Source organism: Schistocerca piceifrons, chromosome 1, assembly GCF_021461385.2.
Source record: "Schistocerca piceifrons isolate TAMUIC-IGC-003096 chromosome 1, iqSchPice1.1, whole genome shotgun sequence".
Classification (NCBI taxonomy): domain Eukaryota; kingdom Metazoa; phylum Arthropoda; class Insecta; order Orthoptera; family Acrididae; genus Schistocerca; species Schistocerca piceifrons.
The window spans coordinates 452,698,684-452,724,307 of NC_060138.1; the positions used below are offsets into that span (position 1 = coordinate 452,698,684).

Genomic DNA, 25,624 nt, shown 5'->3' on the forward strand with positions numbered 1-25,624 from the left:
AGCCTTCCCCAGTGACATAATTAAGATGTTCCATGTATCGGCAACTATTTGTTTCAGGACTTCTTTTAGTTTTGACCAATACTATCCCCTGTAAGAATATGAACCACTTTTTTTAAATACGCTGTTTAAGAGGCACTAGCATAGACAAATATGGTCCTGGAGAATTGGTGGAGTCCAAGAAGGAAGAAATATTTTTCTGGGCTGTATTTTCCTACTCTTCATTGCTGGCTTATGTGGAATGCCTTTTGGTAATGTTTGTTTAGAAGATTGTTATTTAATTTGTTTTGCTTGCTAGTGAAGTTTTACTCATATTACTTTGGCTAAAATTTTGTTGATAGTGTTTACTTAGTATTATCAATATCACTAATTCTTTCCTTTCATTCTCTATTCTTCTCATTTTTGATTCAGTGCTATAAAATTTCACACAATTTACATTGGGAATTTTACTTGTTTGACATGCAGTTGTTGATTACATAGCTTTAGAGTCTGCTGGTAACCACAGTTTTCTCTTTTCTTTCTCCTGTTTTTCCTATTCTTCGTCTTCTTCTTCTTCTTCTTCTTCTTCTTTTTCTTCTTACCTCTTGCTCATTTTAAATAAAATAAATTGATTTTGTATTTTATAATTGTAAATAATTTATAAGTTTAAATGTGTTATCTATCACAGTAGGCCATATTTATGAAATGTGCAGGTTATACTTAAAAGCATATTTTTTTGCGGCAGGTTTCTGGTCGACGTCTGTCATCTGAGTCTGGATTTAGCAGCACAGATAAACTGAAACGAAAGGGATCTCGAAAACTGAAGCTGAGTGAAAGTGTTGCAAGCAGCCTGGGCAGTAATTTAAATCGTGTTGGTGGAGCACATGACTTAACAAAAATGCTGTTGACAGATGATTATTTCAGTGATGTAAATCCTCGTAGTATGCGGCGCCTCTTGAATGTTGTTTACATTACAGGTAAACTTTGTAATGTGCTCCTATAGCTGTTCTTTATGGTTATTACATCCATGTAAAATTTTGGTTGTTGAACTGTACCTTTGTTTTTATAGTGTAGTGTATTCATATGAAATGTTGTTGTCAGTGAAAGCTTAATAAGGAATTAATTGATCGAAGTATCTGTACTTAAATAAATGAAATCAGTGTCAAATTTGCTAGCCTCTAATATAAATAATTTAGGAGTGAAGTAGACCACTCACTAAATAGGAGAAGTGTCGAGTCATAAAACACACGCACACACACACACACACACACACACACACACACACACACACACACACACACAGAGAGAGAGAGAGAGAGAGAGAGAGAGAGAGAGAGAGAGAGAGAGAGAGACCTGTACTCCTGCGTTGTGCCAGCTGGACTGCCGGGATTGCAATACTACTGGTGGACTGGGATGTGGGTTGTGCCAGGTAATGGTTGGTGGACAGAGAAAGAGGTGGGAGACATGAGGAGACATTAGGAGTGGGTAGCTAGCTGCTCTGATGGAGGGGGACGGATATGTATGCTAGACGTGTGACACACAGGTACTGGAGCCAGTGTGGTGTATTCCACAATGCAGATTATATGGAGACGTGGACTTAGAGAGGTTAACAGGAGAAAGGAAGGAGAAACTGTGGGGTAGATTGAGACTAGGAGCTTTATGGGCGTGAAAGATGTGGTGCAAGAGTAATTCCTATTTACCTGTATGTAGTACAGGAAAGCTGGTGCAGGAGGGAAGGATCCAGATGACACAGGTTGTGAAGCAACCATTGAACTCAAGCATGTTGTGCTCAGCAATGTTTTTGCTACTGGGTGGTCAGCTTTGCTCTAGGCCATAGGGCGGTGGCCATTCAACATTGGACAGCTGGTCAGTTGTCATGTTGACATAAAATGCTGTGCAATAATGGTAACAGAGCAAAGTTGACCACCTAGTGACACAACACGCTGCTGAGCACAATATGCTTGAGTTCAATGGCTGCTTCACAAGATAAGCCATCTGATTTCTTCTCTCCAGTACAGTATTTCCTGAGCTGTATAGATGAGATTGTTCTTGCAACACATTCCTCCAGTAATCTTTCAGGAATCAATCTCTGCTAATCCACTGTCCCCACATCCTCTCCTCAAGGATTTCCCATTCCTTTGTTCTCTCAGCCCATCCCATCACCAATCCCTCTTCCTGCATCTTGTCCCTTTCTTCCTCTACATAAGTAATAAATGTGAAACGATATCATTTTAGATTTCTAACAAAGCCTCAGATAGCTATTGACACTTATAAATATGAAAAGTCAGAATGTCATCTTTTACTTCCTGTGGTAAAATGTTTTCTTTCTGACTGATTAGCCACATTTGTAAATATTTATTGTATGGAACTGAAGTGTGTTGTGTACTTTCTTAATTGTAAAAATACCATCGGAACGGAAATATCTTTGTAATGGAATGTGGTGTGTAGTACATTTTCTTCCCTTTTTTCTAATATTGCCATTGCTTACTACTGTATAATTTTTCTTCTTCTTTTACTTTTAGGTCGTTTGCTAAAGGCTTTTCAGATAGACTTCAACTGGTATCATCTTGCAAGCTGGGTAAACATAACTGAGCAGTGGCCGTTCCGAACATCATGGATCATATTGTATTATGATACTTATGAGGAATCACTTGATGATAATACATCTCTGAAGTCATTGTATGACAAGTAAGTATTGTTCTGACATTCTAATGACAGTGGTTGCTTATGTGTTAGTAAATATGAATAGTTAGTAAGACTGAGAACATTGCTGAGATTTTGGATGAATCCTTCTTCAAAACTAACAGAATGCACATACATACAACTTCACAGCTGTATTGTCCCCTGCTGACTGCATTGTGATGACACTGCAACTAGATGGGTTAGGTGTTGTCTCAGGTGGGGTAGGGTGGGGAGAAAGGTAGGGAAAAGGAGGGGAAGTTGGGGAAGGGTGGCTGACAGATGGGAGAGAGAGAGAGAGAGAGAGAGAGAGAGAGAGAGTCAGCAAGGATGATAGGAAAGTGACTATGATGAGCTCATTTTGGCAGATGCAGGGGGAATTGCACATAGTCCACGATGATAAGGAGTGGATTGGGAGGGAAGTAGAATGGAGAAAGTGAAGACTGCAGAGAGGAGGGTAAGTGCAGGATGAATGACATGGGGGTCATAAGGGGCAGGAATGCAGGTGTTGTTATGGAAGGGGTTAGTGGAGTTGGGGTATAGAGGATTAGAAAATAAAAGGATGTGTTACAGGGACTGTTCCCGTTTGCATAATTCAGAAGATTTAACATTAGGGGTAGGACCCAGAAGCTGTGGATTGTGATGTGAAACCACAGTTGAAGTGTTGCTCGTGCTGCTCAGCAGTGTGCTCCACCACTGGGTGATCAACTCTGCTGCTGACCACAGTTTCGCTGTGCCCATTCACTCAAGCAGACAGCTGGTTGGTGGTCATATCCACATAAAATGCTGTGCAGGAGTTATTACAGAGGTGGGATATTATATTTCTCATTTGACAGGTGTGATACAGTAGGGTCTGTCTGTGATGGGGCTGGAGTAGGATGTGCTGGATGGATGCAGCAGACAGGTCTTGCATCTGGGTGTTCAGATGAATGTAGGTTGCAGTAGTTATGCAGAGATGAAAAGGCTTGTACAAGATAGAGCAGCACAGAGAAGCGCATCGGACCAGTTATTGAAAACAATGGTGTAATTCATAAGATATTTCACATGTACCATTTAATGTTTTCAGTGAACACCACCAACTCAAGAAGCTAAACTCACTGTTGTAATTAGAATATGAAAAGATAAAGAAAATTAGAGGAATATGGCAAGGCTGCTCACACATGTAAAGCAGTCTTGACAGTGCTGTTGCTACTACAGTCTTCCATGTGTTGGTCTCGTTCCTAATCCACGGTTTGAAATGAGCTTTTCATGCCTTCTGCATGTGTACATATTGCTGCTAATTTATTTTTTCCTAGCTAATACTTTTCTTCTGGAGTAATAATTTTTAAGATTGAAAAAATATAAGTATTCTTGTTGCATATATTGCCAATATTATGTTTATGTTTTCATTTTGAAATAAAGGATGTTGCTATCATATATTGCTCTTCCTTTGGGGGAAATGTGATGCAGCAAGTGAAGAAGGCATGAGACAAGACAAATTAAGCTTGAGTGGTAAAAGAGGTTGGGAGCACAAGCAAGGTACCCAACGTAAGTGTAAGAGACTAGTATAGAGGTGAAACTGGTGCTTCAGAAAGGAGATGCGGAGGATTAAATGCTGTAGAAAATACAATAGAAAAATAAGTTAGTGTAGTCAAACTTGTAAATAAAGTCTGTCATTGGAGTTTACATTAAATGTTGCTTAGTTATATAATGCTGCATGGCATGCTCTGATGTGTACTGAGAACTGTCAATATAGGTGAAGTGTCTGTTGCTGTTCATATAATCTACACACAAGCTGATAAATGAGCAGAAGCTATCCCAGGTCTGATCTGTCAGATTTTGAAAAACTATCTGGCTCTGAAGGTGTGTAAGTGTGTACAGCAGAAAGCTATTATTATTGAACTAGTTACCTTGAGAAAAAGAGACAATTTTTTGGGTAATTTGGAGTTTGACTAGGTTATCCACATGTTGGGTTGGTAGTGAAATATGACCCTTGTTGCTGTGAAAATAAGGATGGACAGGGGCATTCTCATTTCCAATTAAACTTCTTGAAAGCATTATCTTAGTAAACTAGTACATTAAAATGTTGTATCCCAAGGAGAGTCGTTCTGTTTGTGTTATGTTTACAAATTTTGGGATTGTGAGGAGAAGGAAATGACAGAAAGTCTGTGCTGTGCAGTAGGTAATAGTCCATGCTTTTGAACAGCATTGTTTTTGTAAGATGTACATCATTCAGTTTACAGTAACAGAATCACTTTAAAAGTTTCATGAGTTATGGATTAGTTAGCCATAATGGTTGATTAATTGGCTACTGTAAAATATGTAATACAGTAAAGTGCTGTTCAGTGTCCTATCTACCTTATTTGGTTTTCTAATTAATAATATTTTTCGTTGTTTCAGAGTTCGCCCTCAGATTCCAATTTCAAAAGATGTAGAACCATTATTGGAACTGGACAGAGATGAGAAGAAATTTGATATATTCCTGACTTACCATCGAAATACTTTGCTAGTTAGTGACATGAAAGTATTTTTGCCATTCACAATCAATTTGGATCCCTACATAAAGAAAGTAATTAAAGGTTCGTATGATGATAACAAAAAATTAATATATTTTGTTTATTTATGAGTGTGTCACATACAGCATCTGTGTTGCATCTGATTCTGGCTTGCATTAACAGAAGATCAACAGAACATGGATGACACCGGATTACAGTTTGGATCATCATTTGCTGCAAAATCTCCACCCCCACAAATACCAGTTGCACAGCAGCACTCAATGTGGTCATCACCACAGTGGGCAACTGCCAACAAAACATCCTTACTTAGAAGACAGGTGAGCACCTTTATCAGTTTTAGTGTACTTCAACAGTACACTGAAAAATGGATCTGTTGATTTCCTTATGACATTCAAAACATTGTTATGTTTCTCTGTTGGTTGCAAGTGTAATAATACAAATGTAGAATATTTGGGGTTTGGCAAAAGAGACTGAAAGTTCTGTGGAATGCTGTCACATAAATTTTGGAACAATCAGTGACACAAGCCATGGGTTGCGGTTAATAATAATTGTTGGACTTGAAATTCTGAAAGCCTTATGAGCTAGTTAACGTGGTGGGAAGGAATTATAATATTTAATCTGTTGTGGTGTTGCACAACTATTTCATGTTCTCAAGTCATAGCAAAATTGTAATTAATTAAAAGGTATTTTACTGTAGGCTACAAATAGCTTTTCATTTTACGGTGCCTAATGATCTTGTTTTCCTAATGAGACATCCTTTCATACTGTAGAGACCTATTGGACGAAGTGCTTCTGTGCAATCAAATTATGCACCTGCACCAGTTGTTAGCTGGCCACAGGGGTGGATGACGTTGCAGGAACCTATGCCTCATCCTCCATTGTTACAGCAACCATCAGTCTGTCCACCATTGACCATAGGTCGAAGTTTTCCTGTAAGTTATCATTCTGAAACTTTATCTTAATAAATTTTTGTAATTAGAAATCTCAAATTCTCTTGCTACAGTTGAAAGAAAATAAACTAGTTTGACTATCTCAAGTCATATTTCCCCACCCCTTTTTTTTTATTTTTTCAGGAAGAAGTTCTGGAGAACAAACTTTCGGGTTTAACTGTTGATGGAGTTTGCAGTCTTTTAGCTAAAATTGAAGATCTCAGTACTCCTTCCGTTTCAAAATATGCTAATGTAATTCGTGATAACAATATAAATGGTAGAGTTTTACTGCACTGTGATCTGGAGGAGCTTAAAAAGGTGCATATTGAATTAAATTGTTTTACATTTGTTGTTCTATGTTTAAGAACTAAATTATGGGTTTCAGTCTTTCACTTTGGTGTGCGATAGAGAAGTTGACATACCTATATTACTGAACACAATGAAATAAAGTTTCATGTTTTCTTTGGAAGAAGAAAATCAGAAGGAATCAAATAATTTAAAAATCGTAACAGAACATAAAATTTGAAATCATAAAAGCTCAGCTTTGAATGTAGATAAGAATTTCTTCTTAATATGAAATTTGCGGCATATACAGCAATCATTGTGCTTCTAACAACCGTTCACTTGTATAGGGTAAAAGTAAATAATTTTAGCTCATTGTGTCCTCTGTTTTTCTTTAACTTTCATTTTAAAATATTATTATTTTATCAATTGAAGGTTCTCCAAATGTCATTTGGTGATTGGGAGTTGTTTAGAATGCTCATTGTTTCACTAAGGGAAACTGAATTTTATGGGCCAAATCAACAAGAGGAACTTACTTCAAAGAATGTCAGGTTTTCTGTACCAACCAGACAGTTCATGCCACCTTCACAGGAGAGGAAAGGCAAGTGTAAAAAAAGGAGAAACTGCAATTTATTTTATATCAGTACTGAAACATTCATTTAAATGTTAACTTTATAATGGTCTTCTTTTAGGTCTTAGCTCAAAACAGGCAGGTTCACTTGAAAAAGAAAAATCTTCTTCACGAAGCGAGAGCCGCACAGCAAGCAAACAGACTGTGATGGAGAAACAGGCAAGCATTGACATTATCTTGTTGTCTTTCCTAATGAGTTGAATTAATGTAAAGTTCTCGGGCTTCCAGTCAGTGTATTCATTATTGCATCATTGAGCCATTTCAATGAACTCATCCAATTGCAAAACCAATAACTTTGTATGAAGCAAGCATTTATTTAAATTCACTTCTTAATGAATAAAGAAGAGGAAACTTCTTTTCTTCCTTGCAGACATTCTGAAGCTTTTGTAAAATCAATGCTGTTTTACAAATTAAATTATTCTGTCTATATTATGATAATTGCAATTATGGAATGGTAAAGACAAACAAAGAAAAAGGAGGAGGAGGAGAAGAAAAAAAGTGTTTACCTACTTGGACTACAATGTTGGGCAGCATACTTGATTATTAGAACCTTCTTTTTATGAGATCAATTTTGGTTTCCATTTTTCAACTGATGTAATTATCTCATGTGTGACCTTACACTCTTTTATCTACCTGTTAGCCAGAAATGGAAAATACTTCTCGATATTCTTTCATTCTCTGTACATAATCACACCATTTGTTGCTGTTATCTTAAACCTTCTCCAAACTCCAAATGTTCAGCAGTTGCTGCCCACCAGCTTTTTTTACTTTAGTTATTATTGTGTCTGCTAAAGGGCTGTTTGCAGGAATTGCACTTCTGCAGCCTGTATTTGGCTTTTGTCTTATGCTTTTTTGGTGCTTTGCTATCTTCCAGACATTTGAAGGACCACAAATGTTTTCATAAAATTTCCTTACTTTGTCTTTCAAGAAGTCCCGACCCCCTCCCCCCCTCTCCACATTCTTTTAGTGCTCACACATATATATACTAAATTTCTGAGTTTACAGTCAATATGTCCTCTTTGGATAATACACCTGACCTGCTCAGACTTTTCATTTCTCACATATTGTAATCATGTACTGTACTGTTGATGTGCTTCATATGCATTAGCCCTTATCTTCTATTCCACAATTATGGTGCTGTGTTCACCTTGAACAAATTAAATCTAGTTTCATTCTTGGTCAGCACAGAAATATTCAATTATTGAAGGAACTTTGATTTTTGTTCAGATGGTAGTATCTGTGCAGCTTGGTTGGTGTTAATGTATGCTATATGGGGTGGTCCCAGATAATGTTACAAGCTGTCAGGATTGATGGAGAAAGGTAAATGTGTCAAATTGAGGTAATGGACCTTGGTCTGGAGATGATTCAGTCAAAATTTATAACCGAAAATCATTTTGATACCTCTGACAGTGGACCACTTCTGCTGCTATTTCTTTGCTTTCCATATTTTGGTAGGGTAGTGTATTGGATGCACATAATTACTAGCCAATTTCACTGACATTGATTTGTTGTAGAATCATGGAACATATTTTGTGTTCAGACCTTTCTGGACTCTGAGAAGCTCATCTGCAGAAACCAGCATGGTTTCAGGAAACAGCGGTCATGCGAGACCCAGCTGGCCCTCTTTGTGCATGACATACAACAGACACTAGATACTGGCTCCCAGGTTGATGCCATATTTCTCGACTTTCGAAAGGGGTTTGACTAATTTCTGCACTGTCGCTTGTTCCAATAAGTGTGCGCTTATGGTCTATCCGATGAGACATGCGGTTGGATAGAAAGTTTTATAACAGTCAGGGAGCAGTATGTCGTCCTGAATGGGGTGACTTCCACAGAAACAAGCGTAACTTCAGGTGTGCCCCAGGGCAGCGTAATAGATCCACTGCTTTTTATAATTTACATAAACGATGTGGTTGATTATATTGACAGTGGAATTAGACTGATTGCTGATGATGGTGTAGTCTACAGGAAAGTACTGTCACACGAAAGTTGTGAACAAGTCAATGAGGCTTTGCAGAAAATTAATGCATGGTGTAATGACTGGCAGTTATCTCTCAATATTAGTTAGTGTGACCTACTGTGTATAACAAGGTGAAAATCCCCATTAATGTACGAGTACAAAATAGATTCCCAGTCTTTGGAAGCAGTAACATCCGTCAAGTATCTGGGTGTGACTATTCGAAATCATCTCAAATGGAATGATAAGATTAAACAAGTAAGGGTAGGGCAAACTCTAGATTGCGGTTTATTGGCAGAATCCTGAAGCGATGCAATCCTTCAACAAAGGAAGTAGCTTACAATATGTTAGTTCATCCAGTCTTAGAGTATTGTTTGTCTCTATGGGACCCTTACCAGTTGGGTCTGATTCAAGGGATTGAGAAGGTCCAAAGAAGAGCAGCAAGGTCTGTGACTGGTACATTTAGCCATCCCGAGAGCGTTACAAATCTCATGGAAAGTTTGAAGTGGGACAAACTTGCAGATAGACGGCGCGCTAAACGGAAGGGACTGCTCGCTAAATTCCAAAATCCGATCTTCACCGATGATGTAGAGCATATATTATTACCACCAACTTTCAAATCGTGCAATGATCACTATTCAAAGATAAGGGAAATTAGAGCTTGTACTGAGGCATTCAGACAGTCGTTTTTCCCCTTGCGCGATCTGTGAGTGGAACGGGGGGGGGGGGAATGACTTTTAGTGCAAATTGTGCCCTCCGCCACACATCGCTTGGTGGCTAGCAGAGTATATATGTAGGTGTAGATATATTATGGACCAAAACAAGAAAAAATTATTAACTAAATATGGGCTCTAAAAATCCACATATCTTATGAGCTGTGAACACTTGTTTAATAGAAGAGATGTGTTTCACAATAACAAAGATGAACAAGTGCTTTTAGCTCTTAAGGTATCTGCTGTAGAGCCTATGTTTGCAGGACATTTTTTTCTTGTGTTGGTCCATATTATTTCTTCTCGGAATATGAAAAGCAAAGAGCTTGCAGTAGATGATGTCAGCTGTCAGAGATAGCAGAAAGATTTTCAGTGACATTTTACTCGGTTGTTGCCGGACAAGGTTTCCTTACCTCAGGTTGATAAATTTACCCTTCTCCAACATCCCTGAAAGTCTGTAACATCATCACAAAACAACTTGTCTGTGAAATATATTAAATGTTACTGAGTAGTGGCCTTGACTTTCCTCATCATAATACTTAACATTATCTTGGAGTACTACAGTTTAGAGCAGAGTGCTAAACTCAGAACAGTTATGTTGTCTGGTAGGGTGGGAATTGGTGTAGTTTAAATGGTAGAAGGACTGGATTCAATTGTGTGTAATTCAATAAGCCAGTTGTGTAAGTATAAACTGATAAGCAGTAAATGATGTAGTGTAAAAAATGTCATTTATGGGCTCATTTTGGGTTCTGTAGTGCAAAAATTGCTAGTACTTCAAAATAGGTATTCTGTTTATTTTTTTCCTGTTCTTATTTTTTAGTATTGATTTAAATCAGTGCTAATGCTACTGCAATTCTTAAATGCCTCCCAATTTGGAATCTGCAGTATCAGGTAAATACTAATGTATACTTTTTTTAAAGTATTTTTAAGTACACAAAATCAGACAATGTTAATATGAAACTTCAAAGATTGTCATTTCTGTGGCACAATGTGATGAACATTAAAACTTAACCTTTGAAAGGAAACCCCATTCAAACTATAGAAAGTTATCGTTTCTCCATTAACATTGTATGCATGCATAAGCTGGACTCTTAACTTTTGACCAAATAAGACAAACTGACGCGTCTGAAATGAGATTTCTCCACTTTGTTACAGGACACTTGTTTTTAGATCATGAGAAGAATATTGATATTTGACAGGAATTCAGTGTGAAGTCAGTTGCAGATCTAATAAATAAATACTAGAGGGATTGTGCTAAATGTGAGAAAGAGAGTAGAATCATGAAGATTGATTTGCACAACAATCTCACTAAAAACAAAATACTGGCCACATTTAAAAAGAGGGTGTTAGTAGTTTTAAAGCAGAACAGGCCAATAGGTCTAAAACATGACATCGACAATGACGACGATGATGATTATAGTTTTTGCTCAAGTCCTATTTGTGTGTGTGTGTGGGGGGGGGGGGGGGGGGGAGAGGCGTAAATAAGGAAACCATGTTCATGATATGTAAATAAATGTAAACATTTGACAGCTTAAGTAATTGAATCAGAGCCACATGTCAGCAAAGGTCTATCACCCCTGGTCTAGTGCATGATGCAGTGTATTACCTATTCATCCATGAAGTATATTGAGCAATTTGTGTTAATAGGAACAGTGTGCAAAGTGGTGATGCAAAAATGAATTTGTGGCTGTACATAGGTTTTAGCACTACATTTGGCTTAATTTCTAATGAGGAAATATTACATTCTTTTACACACACACACAAACACACATAAGAAGCAATTGGACTGTGAGATGGCCTTTGGTGTCAAATAGAGCCAGTTTAGGAGTTTTTGTATTGAGGACAATAGAAGATAAAGCCGGGTTGATCAGCAAAAGAAATATGCTGAAGAGTTGACTCATAATCTGAACATTGCTGGATAGGGAAATGTGTTTTTGAAATCTGTAAAAGAGGCAGGAAAACAAATGAGTCAGGGAAGAAACCACAATGACAATGAAATAGAGATGGGCATGACATATTACTTGGAGAATAGGTGTTAATGGATAAGGAAAATCTTTACTAGATTCCAAGACATAAGAAAAGACTAAGAAAGTGGTTAGATGGCATCAGAAAGTACATAGGTGACTATATATAAGAATAGCTTAATACATGGACAAATCTTGAGAGAGTAAACACATCTTTTGTTATTCGTGTGTAACAAGTGACTTTACATATCATGCAGGCTGCAACACTACTAACACATATTTTCAAGTGGCTATTTATATTCTTGTTTGATCGATATTTACTCTCTTTGTTAAATGAAGGAAGCAGGGATCATTTTTATTGTGACAAGAGTTCATTAATATGACTTGTAATCATCAATATATGCTCACACTTAGGTGACACTCGAGGAGCAAATGATCTGTGGTGCACTGCAGACCTTAAATGAGGAAGCATGTGAAGATGTTTTGGATGAAACAGAAGCTCCACAAGAACCAGGTGAGTTTACTGTCGTCACGCTGTTCGACCCTGTTCAAGAGAAGCCAACAGTCAGCACATGGGCCGAAAACTCCATCCTCTGAATGAATGCTCTCAGCAGCTGAATCACCAGTGGTTCTTCATATCTAAATAGTTCCATTTGAATATCATTGCACATTGTTGCGTGCTGGAAAAAAATGAGCAATGTTATTCAAATGGAGTTGTTTAGAATCTCAGACCGGACTTATGAAGACATCAGCATGTTCCTGGAGACATCTTTTGGATGAAGACACAGTATTAAATATAGCTTTATATTTTTCATAACTTGTAGTTTTCTGAATGTTTTAGAATTTATACAAATTCAGTAATATTATATTCATTTATAAAATGTTCTTCAGTATAGTACAAATTACAGTACAAAGTTAAATTATGAACTTTCATCTGTCATACTGGCATTGCAAAATTTATTGTTAAATTAGTGTTATGAATTCAAAGAGTATGTAAGGGTTAGCAAAGTAGAACATACATTGTTATGCAAGGTGTTCCCATCCTCATTTCTTTCCTCACTAGTATTGAAATGCTTACTATTTGTGTTAAAAATATGACAATGTAGTATCAGATGTGATATAATAACTGTTTTATACAAAAGCAATCATATGGCAGATTATAGACTTCCTTAAATGTCTTAATTTAATGTGAGAACTCAGAACCCTAAGAAAGAAAGGATTTTAAACTAAAGTAAATTAACATTGTTATTTGTGAACAGACTTTTTACAATAATGATTGCATATGTATGTCAACTGTAACTAATGAAAGGTATTTAAATATGCATTTATCATATGAACATTATTACTGAAGCATGAAGAATAAAATATTTAACACATTGCATGTGCTTACTACTGAACTATTATGCATGGTAAGAACATACCTTTGAAACCTGCCCCACTTAAATTATATTTTGTTGTTGTAGTTACATTTGATTTGCTTGTGGCCAAAAGCAAAACATCTGGGAAAAGCATTTGGAGAGTATTACTAAATTATTGATAACTGACTCTGCAACACATTCTTTTTGGGTCATTGTTTCATTTCTGTGCACACTTCAGCTTAGTAACTCAAAGCATTTTGAGTATATAATTTTCTGTTTTGCCATACCAACACATTTATTGCTTACTAGTAATTACAAATTAAGCTTGTTTTATAATTGCTTGTAATTTGCAACTATCTTCCACCTTCGAAATGCCTGCTTTCTTTATGTTTTGAATATTTTCCTGCAATTAATGAAAACTGCTTTTATCAACATATTCTTAGATTGTTAACAAATGAGGTTGAAACTATACAGTACTTTAGATGTTAGTGAAAAATGCTGGCATACACTTTCTGTATTTTTAGCGTAGGCTCTTAAGAAAAAGAAACTCGAGGTGAGACATGTTCATAAAATATATGATTTCTTGTCCTAAATCTAAAGCAAAATAGTGGACACAATATGTATTGCAGTGGCAGCATTTCCTCTTATTTTACAAGTTTACTACTTGTTTCTCAAAAAATTGAGAGGGTTATGCCCTACAGATAGATGTTAATTGTTTTTGACAAATAACTGGCAACTTAAAAACTTTTAGTCTACAAATTCCATTAACTGGTTGATCTATAAGAAGAATTATAACCTCTTTTCAATAATTAATTTTAAATTTAGTTGGTTAAGTAAGATAAAAGTATTTTTATTTTGAAGAACTATGTTTGGTTTTCAAATTTGCGCTAATTCCATCATAACTGTTATAAATTCTGAAAGTGTTCATTTTTGCATCAGCATAAGAGGGTTCTTATCTCCTTTGTTTACTGGCAAATAATAGAAATAAAACAGTGCCGATATTGGAACTCTATGGACTAGGGTAGACCAAACATTTTAGACCACACTTTCAGCAATTTATAATTTATAACACTGCCACAGAATGGAGAGCTTAAAGAGATGGAAGAAGGGAAAAGGTGCTGTAGAAAAAGAGAAATCACCACATTTCATGGCTTAGGAATGACACATGGTACATTGAAGAGAAGAATTAGTTATGTAGCTGTAAATTTTCATACTTCTCTTTACCATCTCATGCCTTTTCTTTCCCTTAGATGAAACCTCCCTTTTAATCTTCCGGAAAGCTCACAATTCATACATTTGTTGATGATGTGTTTGTCAGCATTGCCCCATTGTCACTGTTCTTTTTGGAAGTAGATTGTTGATATTCCTCTTCTGTCAAAAGTGTTGTTAATATTTATTTTCTGCTTTCACTTTAGATTGGTCCTTCAGTACTTTTAGATACTATTATTGTGTCAGAAGTATTCTACAGTATTCAAGTTACACAAAACATGCTTAAGGAAATAAGAAAACAATAAAAGGAGAATGGAGTAGAACACTTTTCAGCCTTTAACAAAAATAAGCCGTATTAACCCTACTGGACTGTTCAGATGTCTTCCAAGGCTTACTGAACAAGGAATCAAGGAAGTGGTACAGCTCTTTAATAACTTTTCGTGATTCACAACATTGCCATGGTATTTGAAGGTTCTAGAAACCCTAATTACAAAGGCTTCAGGTTTCAGATTAGATTAGTACTTGTTCCATAGGTCATGAATACAACACTTCGTAATGATGTGGAACGTGACAGGTTAATAAAAGGTGTCTGTACAAGATATTACATTACACAAACTATTACATGACACTTAATATATATTTTTTTGGTGGGGGGTGGGGAAATTATCCACTTACCATATCCAAAAATTCATCTAATGAGTAGAAGGAGTTGCCATTCAGAAATTCTTATAATTTCCTTTTACATCCTATATGGCTATCTGTCAGACTTGTGATGCTATGAGGTAAGTGACCAAATACTTTTGTGGCAGCATAATTTACCCCTTTCTGAGGCAAAGTTAGATTTAACCTTGAGTAGTGAAGATCATCCTTTCTCCTAGTGTTGTAGCCAAGTACACTGCTACTACTTTTGAATTCGTTTAGATTGTTAATAACAAATTTCATATGTGAATATATATATTGTGAGGCTACAGTGAAGATTCTTTAGCACATGTTCAAAATCTTGCTAGTGACTTTTTAAGCCTTTGTCTACAGTTGAAATTGAAGTATTGTTGCTGGAGGTGTAGGTTTTGATTGGTTGGTTGTAAATGGTAAAACCAGTGTCATAAAGAAGTAGACAGTTGGACCATTTCTACATTGATGGCAATTGTTGGAGGAATAGTGCCCGACGGGTAATAAAAACTTATTTTTTGGATTAGTCATGGACAGACAGTTATCAGTTGTATTTACCGAAAGTAATGGATGAACAACTGAATCCAACAAAACTATTACAAAGCAGTTTGTTATTATCTGTTTACAAACAAAGATGTCAGATTGGCAGAAGTATGCATGGATTGACATTCTTCTCAGGTCTGCAGCCAGATAAAGCAATCATCTGAACACAATATTTCTGCAGACCACCTGGCTCACTATTATTTCCGGTGGATAGGTGACCACATATTCAGTAGCTAAGTATTGTATCTTTCTTTCAATATATCTAAAAGGTAAGTGCAGTTCAACATACCCATACGTAAAAATGAGTCGGTGTCTGTAAGTCTGCCTTTGATTGTGTAAGACTTGCAGCAAGAGAAAAGAACTATATTGTCTTTTCTCAAACAAATTGGCTGTAGTTTTCTTAAAACTTGACATAGACACAGGTAATAAACAAGAGGAGTTTGTCACGACTTGTTTATCAACATTGAAAAAGACGCAATTTATTACTCATTCTAAAAATATTTCAATTAGAACAGAAACGAAATAACACTATGATCATTCAGATGTCCTAGTTTGATGCTTTGACATGTCTCCCATCAGTATACCATATTTACTCGAATCTAAGCCGCACTTTTTTTCCGGTTTTTGTAATCAAAAAAACCGCCTGCAGCTTAGAATCAAGTGCAAAGCATGCGGAAGTTCTAAAAAATGTTAGTGGGTGCCGCCACAACTAACTTCTGCCGTCGAATATATGTAGCGCTACACAGGCATGCTTTGTAGGCACAAAGATAAATACTGGCACCAAATCCTCTGCGTCAGTATATAAATTAAAAAAAAAAGGTGGAAGATGAGCTTTTTTCTCCGCCCGGAGTATCGACCACTGCATTTTCATACATTATCCAACGAAGTAAATACGAATTGCGTATTGTTCATCTTTGAATGAAGCAGCATTTTAATGTACTACGAAAATCCGACTGGCAAGACTGTTTGGAATGTTTGTCAATATGGCCAACTCTACTCGTCAATATGGCCAACTCTACGTTCTGAATTTTTTCCTACCTGTGAGAAGAGATGGTTACTAATAGGAACTTTTATGAATTGTGAATTACATGCAGTATTCTCTTCACCGTAAGAATAATACAAATATAAACATTTTGCCGTGTATTGTTTCGTGTTTGCTGCTATCTCATTTAAATCCTGTCTGCCTAATAAACTACGAAACTAGAGTGAGACAACAGCAAACGCGGAAGAATATACATGTCATGTTTATATTCGTATTTTTCTTATGCCTAATAGTGATACAGTCAGAAATGAAGCACAGCAACTGACTAGATTTTTAAATCTAAGATGACTAATTTCTGTGCAGAACATCTTCTATCATACGCAGTCTATTATTTGGTTCTTGTTGATCATTATCAAAGAAAGCTGCAGTGTAAGTAACAACAAATGGCAGTCTCTTGCCATTGTTTTGCTAATGAGACCAAGCCATGCCGCGAGCGGCGACAGGCCGTAAACACGCACTATCAGAATGCGACAAACAATGCATGACACAGTTCATTAATGAATTTTTCAGCTTAGAGTGACGTAAATACCAATAACAAAGAAAACGGCGCTTATCAGATCAAAGAAAAATAAGCAATCAATTCAAACCAGATGAAGCACGTGAAAAAGGACGGGTACCCGTATAAATACGGACGGAGCGCCTGAGGCATAGCAATGGCTACCTGGTAAAGCGTAACTGCTAAGCTTACGACTCGAACCAAACTACTGTAGCGTCATTCATTCGACCTAAATTGTGTCTCGTATTACAATGGACCAACTTTGTTTCGATTTGGAGATGCGGCCTAAAACTTTTCTCTCCCCTTGAATTTCGAGTCTCAAATTTCAGGTGCGGCTTAGATTCGGGAATTTTTTTTTATTTCGAGTCTCATTTTTCATGTGCGGCTTAGATTCGAGTAAATACGGTAACATAATTTATAAAGTCAAGGAAAAATTTATTTGCACTAAAAACAGTTCCACACCTTTATTACTAAATTTTCTTGCAATAAAATAAAATGAGTAATTGATGATAAATTTGCTTGCACTGGAATGTTCAGTTGAGTTCTGGTTGAAAGAGTTCAGAACATTCTTTCTGATTACATTATTTTTGGAAATTTCATAAATTGTGGACAAAAGAATAAGAAAGTCGAAAGTGAGGACTTTTGTTGTCATCAGACTGATTTAAAGGAATTAAGGAAAAGCATGAAAACTGAGGGCTGTCTCCAGAAAATAAGGACGTTTGGTCACGTTAGTTTAAGGATTAAAAGTAGAAAAGGGAGTTTGTGTTATTGTACTGTTTGATGTTGGTGATGGTGGGGGAGCAGTTGGGGGGGGGGGGGGGCGGCGGCTGGATATCAGCGAGATATTTATCAGTTCTCTCCTAAGGCTGTGAAACACCTAGCAATGGCTCTCATGGCAGCCCTTTTAAATGCCACAGAGGGCCAACAGTGCGTGTACCACAAATCTTCTGCTGCTTCCTAACACAAATGAAGTACAGCATCTCTGAGGTGAAAGCTGACAAAATGATAAATAACTACCAAGTATCACAATCAGTATATTCTGTCATTCAGGTTGAGAATAATTTTTTAATGTACGATAAAAGAGGGTTCAAAGTCTAGCTTAAAGATTAACCCTTGTGTCTGTTTATAATGTTTACCAGTCTAATTTTGATACCCTCCAGTGTAAAAAGTCCCAATGGTGAGACTCAGTGGCAATCCTTTGTGTCTTACACAATATTGTGTGTCCCTCAATAAGGCAGTACTCTGCCAAAAAGATTTCTCAGGCTGCTTCAAACATATGTGGCAGTGCATGTGTTGAATAGCATGAGCTGTCTGGCTGATACTACATATCCCACAGTGGCAAGGAATTTTATAAAAACTGCACTTTCTCAATCCTAGATCAGCTTTAATAAAGCCAAGGTGCTCCCTAACAGGAGCCTTGTGCATTTGTACAATGAATGGTAACATGCTGCATGCAGATACCAGTCTGTGCGTGTTAGTTTTGATAAACTCTGTGTCCCAGTGTCCTTTCTACACACCACTACATCCAGAAATGGAAGCTTACCATTCCTTTCGACCTCCATTGTGAACTTGATGCTGGATGAAGGCAATTAAAATGATCTAGGGAACAATTTAGTGAATCCAATCCATGTGGCCATATCATAAATGTGTCATCAAAATACTTCTAAAAACAGGTAGGTTTCTCAGCTTTCACCCCTGGGGCATTGTATGTTAAGCTGGACTAGGCGATAGGCATGCCGATGTGTTGGTGCAGGTGCCATTGGCCTTCCATGGTGTTAAAAAATCCTGCATTCATGGTCTCAATCAGTTCCAGTGAGATAAGTACGTAGCGTTCTCACCAGAAGATGGCAGCCAGGTAGATTCCAGAAATAGTGTGATCACATGGTTGCTTAATACAGTTGCAGACCCAAGAAGAATATCATTAGTTAATACGTTATGCATGGATTGTCAATCATGTTTGGAAACACATGCTGATACTTCAGAGATGAGTGTGACTCTCTTTGACAGAGTTGGAAGGAGATGACTAGGTTCCATAATCTTGCTCAACACGTGGAAAAGCTTTTTTCATTCTGAAAATAAATAACTTTTCACACATTAATAGAAAATATGTTCTTAAGTATTCCATACGTTTCAGAAATAAAATCAATCTGAGAACATAATCTGTGTCAACTGATTTGCTGTAGAGCAACTCTCTTCAGCGCTTGAGTGCTTCTCGTAATAGAACACACAGAACTTATAAATATTTAAGAAGTCAGTAAGAGAAAATTCTTGCAAGTCACCAATGACATATTTTAAAACATTTTTAAAAAGTTTTAAACATTCCATTAGGAAACCCACTTGTTTTTGCCATTCAGTTACAAAATATTGGCTTGAGCCTTCTGAGTATGTTTCAGAGACCCATTTAAAAAGATAATAATTGTAAATTTTACTAAGGCTGGTTTTGGGGTGAGTCCCCCCTTCCAAATGGGGATATTTGTCATTGTACTCTTTCAGTATTTCAACACTGATGCATCAGTGGAATAACTGCTTTAAGTTTTGCTACAGAGTAATTTTTTTATTGTCTTCTTAAATGCCTAGAAATTATAGTTTTACTGGTACCTTAAAGACTTCTCCTTGACAAAAATTTGAACTAAGAACTGTTACGTAATGACCACACAGTAGCTTGAATGTAATATGTAAAGTCTTTTTCAAGCAAGTATGAAGTATAGAGAATGATTAATTGATATCAGTACCCAAATTCAGTTACGAGCTAAACATTTTTTAGAAGACTTTGAGTACATGGGTGTCGATACATACATTTAGTGTACATAACACATGGAGACAAATGAGCATAGTTTCAGAAAAACTGGACGATTTACTCAAGAGAAAGAGTTCCACAAACTGAGCACCAGTGATACATTGGTCCACCTCTGACACTTAGCACTGATTGATAGAGTTGTTGGATATCCTCCTGGTGCATTATGTCATCAAATCCTGTGCTGGTTGGAGAAACATTCTCATAGTGCTCCAAATGTTCTCAGTTGGGGAGAGATCCTGAGACCTTGATGACAAAGGTGAGCATGAAGACAAGCAGCAAAAAATCTTGCCATGTGTAGGCGGGGATTACCTTGCTGAAATGTAAACCCAGGGTGGCTTGCCATGAAGAGCAATAAAATGGAGTGCGGAATATTGGCATACCACTGTGCTGTAAGTGTGTCGTGGATGACTACCAAAAGCGTACTGCTATGAAAAGAAATAGCATCCCAAACCATCGCTCCTAGTTGTTAGGCCATGTGGAGAGCGACAGATTAGTATTTCACTGCTGTTCGGGGAGTCTCCAGACATATCGTCATTTGGAATCTCATTGACTGGAGTAGAATTGTCTTCAGTGAAGAGTTCTACTTTGATTTGAATCCTGATGAATACACCTTTTGTTGTCATCTGCAGCACCTTTCCAACACAGTAGTATGTCGACAATATTCTACGCCTCATTTTGTTGTCTGTCATGGCAAGTCTTTGTGAACTCAAATTTCAGCATGATAATGCCCGCTGGTCTGCCCACAGTGAGTGATTCTACTGCTTGTCTTCAAACTTACCAGACTGTGCCCTGGCCAGGAAAGTCAGTGGATCTCACACCAATTGAGAACTTTTTGAGCATGGGCAGGGCTCTCAAACCAGCTCGGGATTTTGATGATCTAACGTGCCAATTGGACAGAATTTAGCATGTTATCCCTCAGGAGAATGTCCTACAACTCTTGTCAGCAACTGCAAAGCTGAACAACTGCTTGCATAAGGGCCAGGGATGGACTAGTACTTTATTTGTGCTCTGTTTGTGAAGTTTTCTCTCTTGAAAGAATCGTCCATATTTTTTCTGAAACAGTGATGATTTGTTTGTTTGTACATGTACACCAAATCTGCTGATTCACATACTATAGGTAAATTATAGTACCAGAGAGGATGATCAATTTACCCACATTTTGTGGTAGCTTTATAACCGAGATGTTATATGACAAACATATTGTATGGATGTTGCCCAAATGTACATACGAGGGTAATCCCAGAAGTAAGGTCTCCTATTTTTTTGTGAGTACATAGACCTGTTTATTTCTACAATGGCTTACATTACTTTACAGCTTGAACATTTAGCTATTTTTTGGCATAATAACCATTTCTGTCGATGCATTTTTGTAGACGCTGTGGCAGTTTTTGTATGCCCATGTCATACCAGCTCGCTGCCATGCCGTTCACAAAGTTATGAACCTCTTCTTTCACCTCGTCATCGGAGCTGTTTTGTATGCCCATGTCATACCAGCTCGCTGCCATGCCGTTCACAAAGTTATGAACCTCTTCTTTCACCTCGTCATCGGAGCTGAGTCGCTTTCCGGCCAAATGTTCTTCTAACCTAGGGAACAGGTGATAGTCACTGGGCGCCAAGTCAGCACTATAGGGTGGGTGGGTGATTATGTTTCACAGAAACTGTTGCAGGAGGGCAACGGTTTGCCGAGTGATATGTGGTCAAGCGTTGTCATGGAGAATGTGTACGCCCTTGCTCAACATTCCTCTTCTCCGGTTCTGAATTTCCCGTTTGAGTTTTTTCAGTCTCACCTGTCAGAGTTAATTGTGGTCCCAGCAATTCAGCTCCGACGACGAGGTGAAAGAAGAGGTTCATAACTTTCTGAACAGAATGGCAGCAAGCTGATATGACATGGGCATACAAAAACTGCCACAGCGTCTACAAAAATGCATCAACAGAAATGGTGATTATGGTGAAAAATAGCTAAATGTTCAAGCTGTAAACTGATATAAGCCATTGCAGAAATAAACAGGTCCATGTACTTATAAAAAAAAATAGGAGACCTTACTTTTGGTATTACCCTCGTATAAGTTTTGTGTAAAATTGGTCCAAGAAAATGGAACATATGAGGTCTGTTCAAAAAATTTCAGAACCTTGTCCATAAAATTTTTTTACTCTAACTTTTACTTATTGTATATGGTCTCCATTGAAATGCTCTCCTCCATAATTGATACACTGCTCCCAGTGCTGTTTCTACTTCGGAAGCAGTCTTAGTACACCTCTTGCTGGATTGTTTGAAGTGCTGTCTGTGATTTTTTTCTTTTCATCTGTTGTTGCAAATCTTGATCCATTCAATGAGGTTTTCAACTTTGGAAATAAAAAGAAGTCCGGAGGTACAGGTCTGGAGAGTACAGAGGATGTGGCAGAACAGTGAGGTTCATTTTTTGTACAATAGTCATGCACCAACAAGGGTGAATGTGCGGGAGTGCATTATCATGCGACATGAGCCATGAATTGTGTTGCCACATTTCAGGCTGTTTCCTTCTCACATTTTCCGCAACACATTCCGATAGTACCATAGGTTAACAGTTTGTTCCTATGGTGTGAGTTCATGATGAACTGATTCTTCAAAGTCAAAGAAAACTGTCGGCATGGCATTGACATTTGGCTTCATCTGATGGGTGATTTTTGGTCTAAGAGAAACTTTCCTGACTCATTGTGAAGACTGAACCTTGATCTCAATATCATCATAATAGACCCACATGTCATCAGCAGTTATGATTCTCTTAAGACACATGTCATTCTCATTTGAGCAATCCAAAAGCTCTTCACAGATTGTGAAGTGAAGGTCTTTCTGGTCCTGATTCGTGAGCTGTGGGACGAAATTGGCGACAATACTATGCATTCCAACTTAGTGTTAGGATTTCATGGCATGATCTAACTGAAATGTTACATTCTTCTGCAATCTCTTGGACAGTTGGTCTTTGATTGGGACACACAATTTTGTTGACTTTCTGACATAAGCGTAGTTGGTAGATGTTGAAGGGTGTCTGAATGAGGGCCGTCTTTAACTTTCATCTTGTGATTTTTTAAACTGTGCAAACCATTAATAACACCGAATATGGCTTAAACACTCATCACCATAGGCTTCCAGCATCATTTGGTGTGTGTCTGGAAAGGTTTTCTTGAGTTTCACACCAAAATTTAATGTGGAGGCATTGCTCCTCTAATTCTGCCATCTTGAAATTTGCAAACTGTGCAACACAAAAGTTCTACTCCATATAGCACTGAACAATAACTAACAGAAATACAACAAATAAACTGTCGGCAGTTACACATTAAACACACGCGTGTGCAGGAATGCCAACCACATTTCGCTCCAACATACCACTGGTGTGAAATTATGAATCTTACAGATTTTTTCAACACACCTCATACAAATATTTACATATGTCCTTCTGTTATTGTAAACTCATATCCTGTTCTTCATAGGCCTTTACTTTTGTCCTCCCTAGCCAACCAATCTTTTTACACAACAAAAATTCAGTAAAGATTTAACATTGGACAGTAGCTCTCAACTAGGTATGTAAGGATAGTGAAAAAGTAAAAGGCTGAAATACAGTAGTTTCAGTTTTGCCTTAATGTAAGCATGACCAGCAAAATGTTGTTGGTCAGTATAGCTACTTACCAGGTAAGAACATTGTTATAGTAGAAAATTTTTAAATTCTGCATTAAATTTATTTTTGTCATTCAGTAATTGTAAGTATGGAGTGCTGTGCTATATCAGATATTGTAAATATGGAAGTCAGCATTTTTCTGAAAATCAGCAAGTTGGGCTATGATATATAAAACACATTGGTATACAGGGTGTTGATAGTGTAAGTAATTCTGAACAAAAAATGTTATATGAACATAGGTCCACAAATGATTCATTTGGGAGGTATGGGTATTGAAAGGAGCTTTAATTCTGCAAAATTGATGTGCACAACGTGAACGTATATGCAATACGACTGAACTGCAATGTGATTTTCTTGAAAACAATGTTACAGAGAAGAACACTTATGTTACACATTTTTACATAATGTTTTTTACTTTGCATTTAGTACATAATGCGTTACAACATGCACGTTAGTGTGTGGTTGGTTCCTAATCAATTCAGCAGCATCCATGATGCAACAAAGCAGTTCATCTCATGTATTTACCTTCACATTGTGCACCTCTGATTTCATCCAACCCCATAAACAGAAATCTAAAAGTGTAAGGTCAGGTGAACTCGGAGACCAGTTAACAGCATTGGCATGGCCAATCCTGCGATTAGGGTAGGTGTGGTTGAGGTGGCCCCTCACACATTAGGTAACATGTGGAGAGGCACTGTCATGTTGAAAGTACATTCCAGTTCACTCGGCTAAAGGAACGTCTTCCAATAGTTCCACAAATGAATGTCCCAAAAAGGCAAGTACCTCTCTCCCGTCAATCGCTGAATGATAATAAATGGACCTATTAAAAAGTTACCGATCGTGCCCCACCAAACATTTATGGCAAAATGAACTTGGAAATTGCTATCCACTGAAGCATGTGTATTTTCCCGTGACCATCGATTATTATTACTTGTGTTGTTTATTCCATGTCATGAAAACTGGGCTTCATTAATGAATAGTATGTATGGAAGCAAATGAGTATTCTCAATTACCCATTGACAGAATTGAAGCCATTGGGCATTGTTGCCAATGTGGAGATTTTGGACACGCTGTATATGAAATGGATACTGGTTTTTCGCATGTAACGTTTCCCATACAGGCGTCTGTAGGACATTCATACACAGGGACATTCTTCATATGCTCGTACTGCGACTTTGCTCAACACTTGCAATAATTTCTTCCTGTTCTTGCAAACTTTGTTGATGTGCACGCTTGGACAAAAAATGTCTACTTGGAAGAGAGCCTGTTCCGTGCAAAATGATAAACACTTTGGTAAACACGCTGCGATCAGGTAATCATTTAGTCAGAAAGCACCTGTGGTAGTCTTCTCTTGTAGCGGTAGCACTATCATCATAGAAGCCATAAACATACACCATATCTGTGTATTCCTCATTACTGTAGACATGTGGCATTGTTAGCAGTGCTTGTATGAACACAGTTAATGACATACACTACACAGCTAACCGATCTGTCACTGGTACACTACACAATGTGGCTTACACAGTGCAACTGTGCAAGCAACAGGTGATTGTATGAAGTACTACGTATGTCACATGACCATAATACGTGGTAGGCTGCATAGCATAAACACGGCATACACTCGTGTATTGTTTGTAAGAAAATCACGTTACGGTCCAGTTGTATTGCATATATGTTCATGTTTTGCACCTCAATTTTGCAGAATTAAAGTTCCTTTTAATACCCATGCATTCCTAATGAAGCATTTGCAGACCTATGTTCGTATAACATTTTTTGTTCAGAATTACCGTACTTATACTATCACTGTCTAAAATATATTGACCTTTCCTCCCCAAACACCCTGTATATCTAGTGAAGATATTAGTAGTTTTTGAAAGTTTTCTGAATACAAGTTTTGCAATGTGTGTGTGTGTGTGTGTGTGTGTGTGTGTGTGTGTGTGTGTGTGTGTGTGTGTGATATTGTTCGAGTAGACTGCTTTTGTAATTAAAAAAAAATAAAAAAAAAATATAATTAAGCACCAAGTGGTGCCCACAGAATTATTCCATAAATTGCAAGATACTGAAAATAACTGAAGAAGCCATCCTAGCACCTTCTAAGGTATGAATGTTTGCGATGATTGTAAGAGTAAAACAAGATAAATTGAGTTTCTGTGCAAGTTTATTTACAGTCTCATTAAAACTGAAGTTTTCATCAACATGAATCCTGAGTATTTTGTAGATATTCCTCTGTCTAT

General features: G+C 37.3%; 1 protein-coding gene across 10 annotated transcripts in view; it reads left to right on the forward strand.

Annotated features, from left to right (window-relative positions):
* Positions 1-25,624, forward strand: part of LOC124792094 (kinase D-interacting substrate of 220 kDa) — a 389,808-nt gene that overhangs the window by 342,267 nt on the left and 21,917 nt on the right. For 7 of the 10 annotated variants that reach the window (XM_047257915.1, XM_047257914.1, XM_047257916.1 and 4 more), the window contains 10 exons: positions 722-953; positions 2,499-2,664; positions 5,035-5,213; positions 5,313-5,467; positions 5,921-6,082; positions 6,224-6,397; positions 6,797-6,962; positions 7,054-7,151; positions 10,545-10,550; positions 12,038-12,137. In XM_047257915.1, the coding sequence (XP_047113871.1) occupies positions 722-953; positions 2,499-2,664; positions 5,035-5,213; positions 5,313-5,467; positions 5,921-6,082; positions 6,224-6,397; positions 6,797-6,962; positions 7,054-7,151; positions 10,545-10,550; positions 12,038-12,137 (1,438 nt within the window). The remainder of the gene's footprint in view (positions 1-721; positions 954-2,498; positions 2,665-5,034; positions 5,214-5,312; positions 5,468-5,920; positions 6,083-6,223; positions 6,398-6,796; positions 6,963-7,053; positions 7,152-10,544; positions 10,551-12,037; positions 12,138-25,624) is intronic. The other 3 variants (XM_047257912.1, XM_047257920.1, XM_047257919.1) reach the window with 1 other exon arrangement.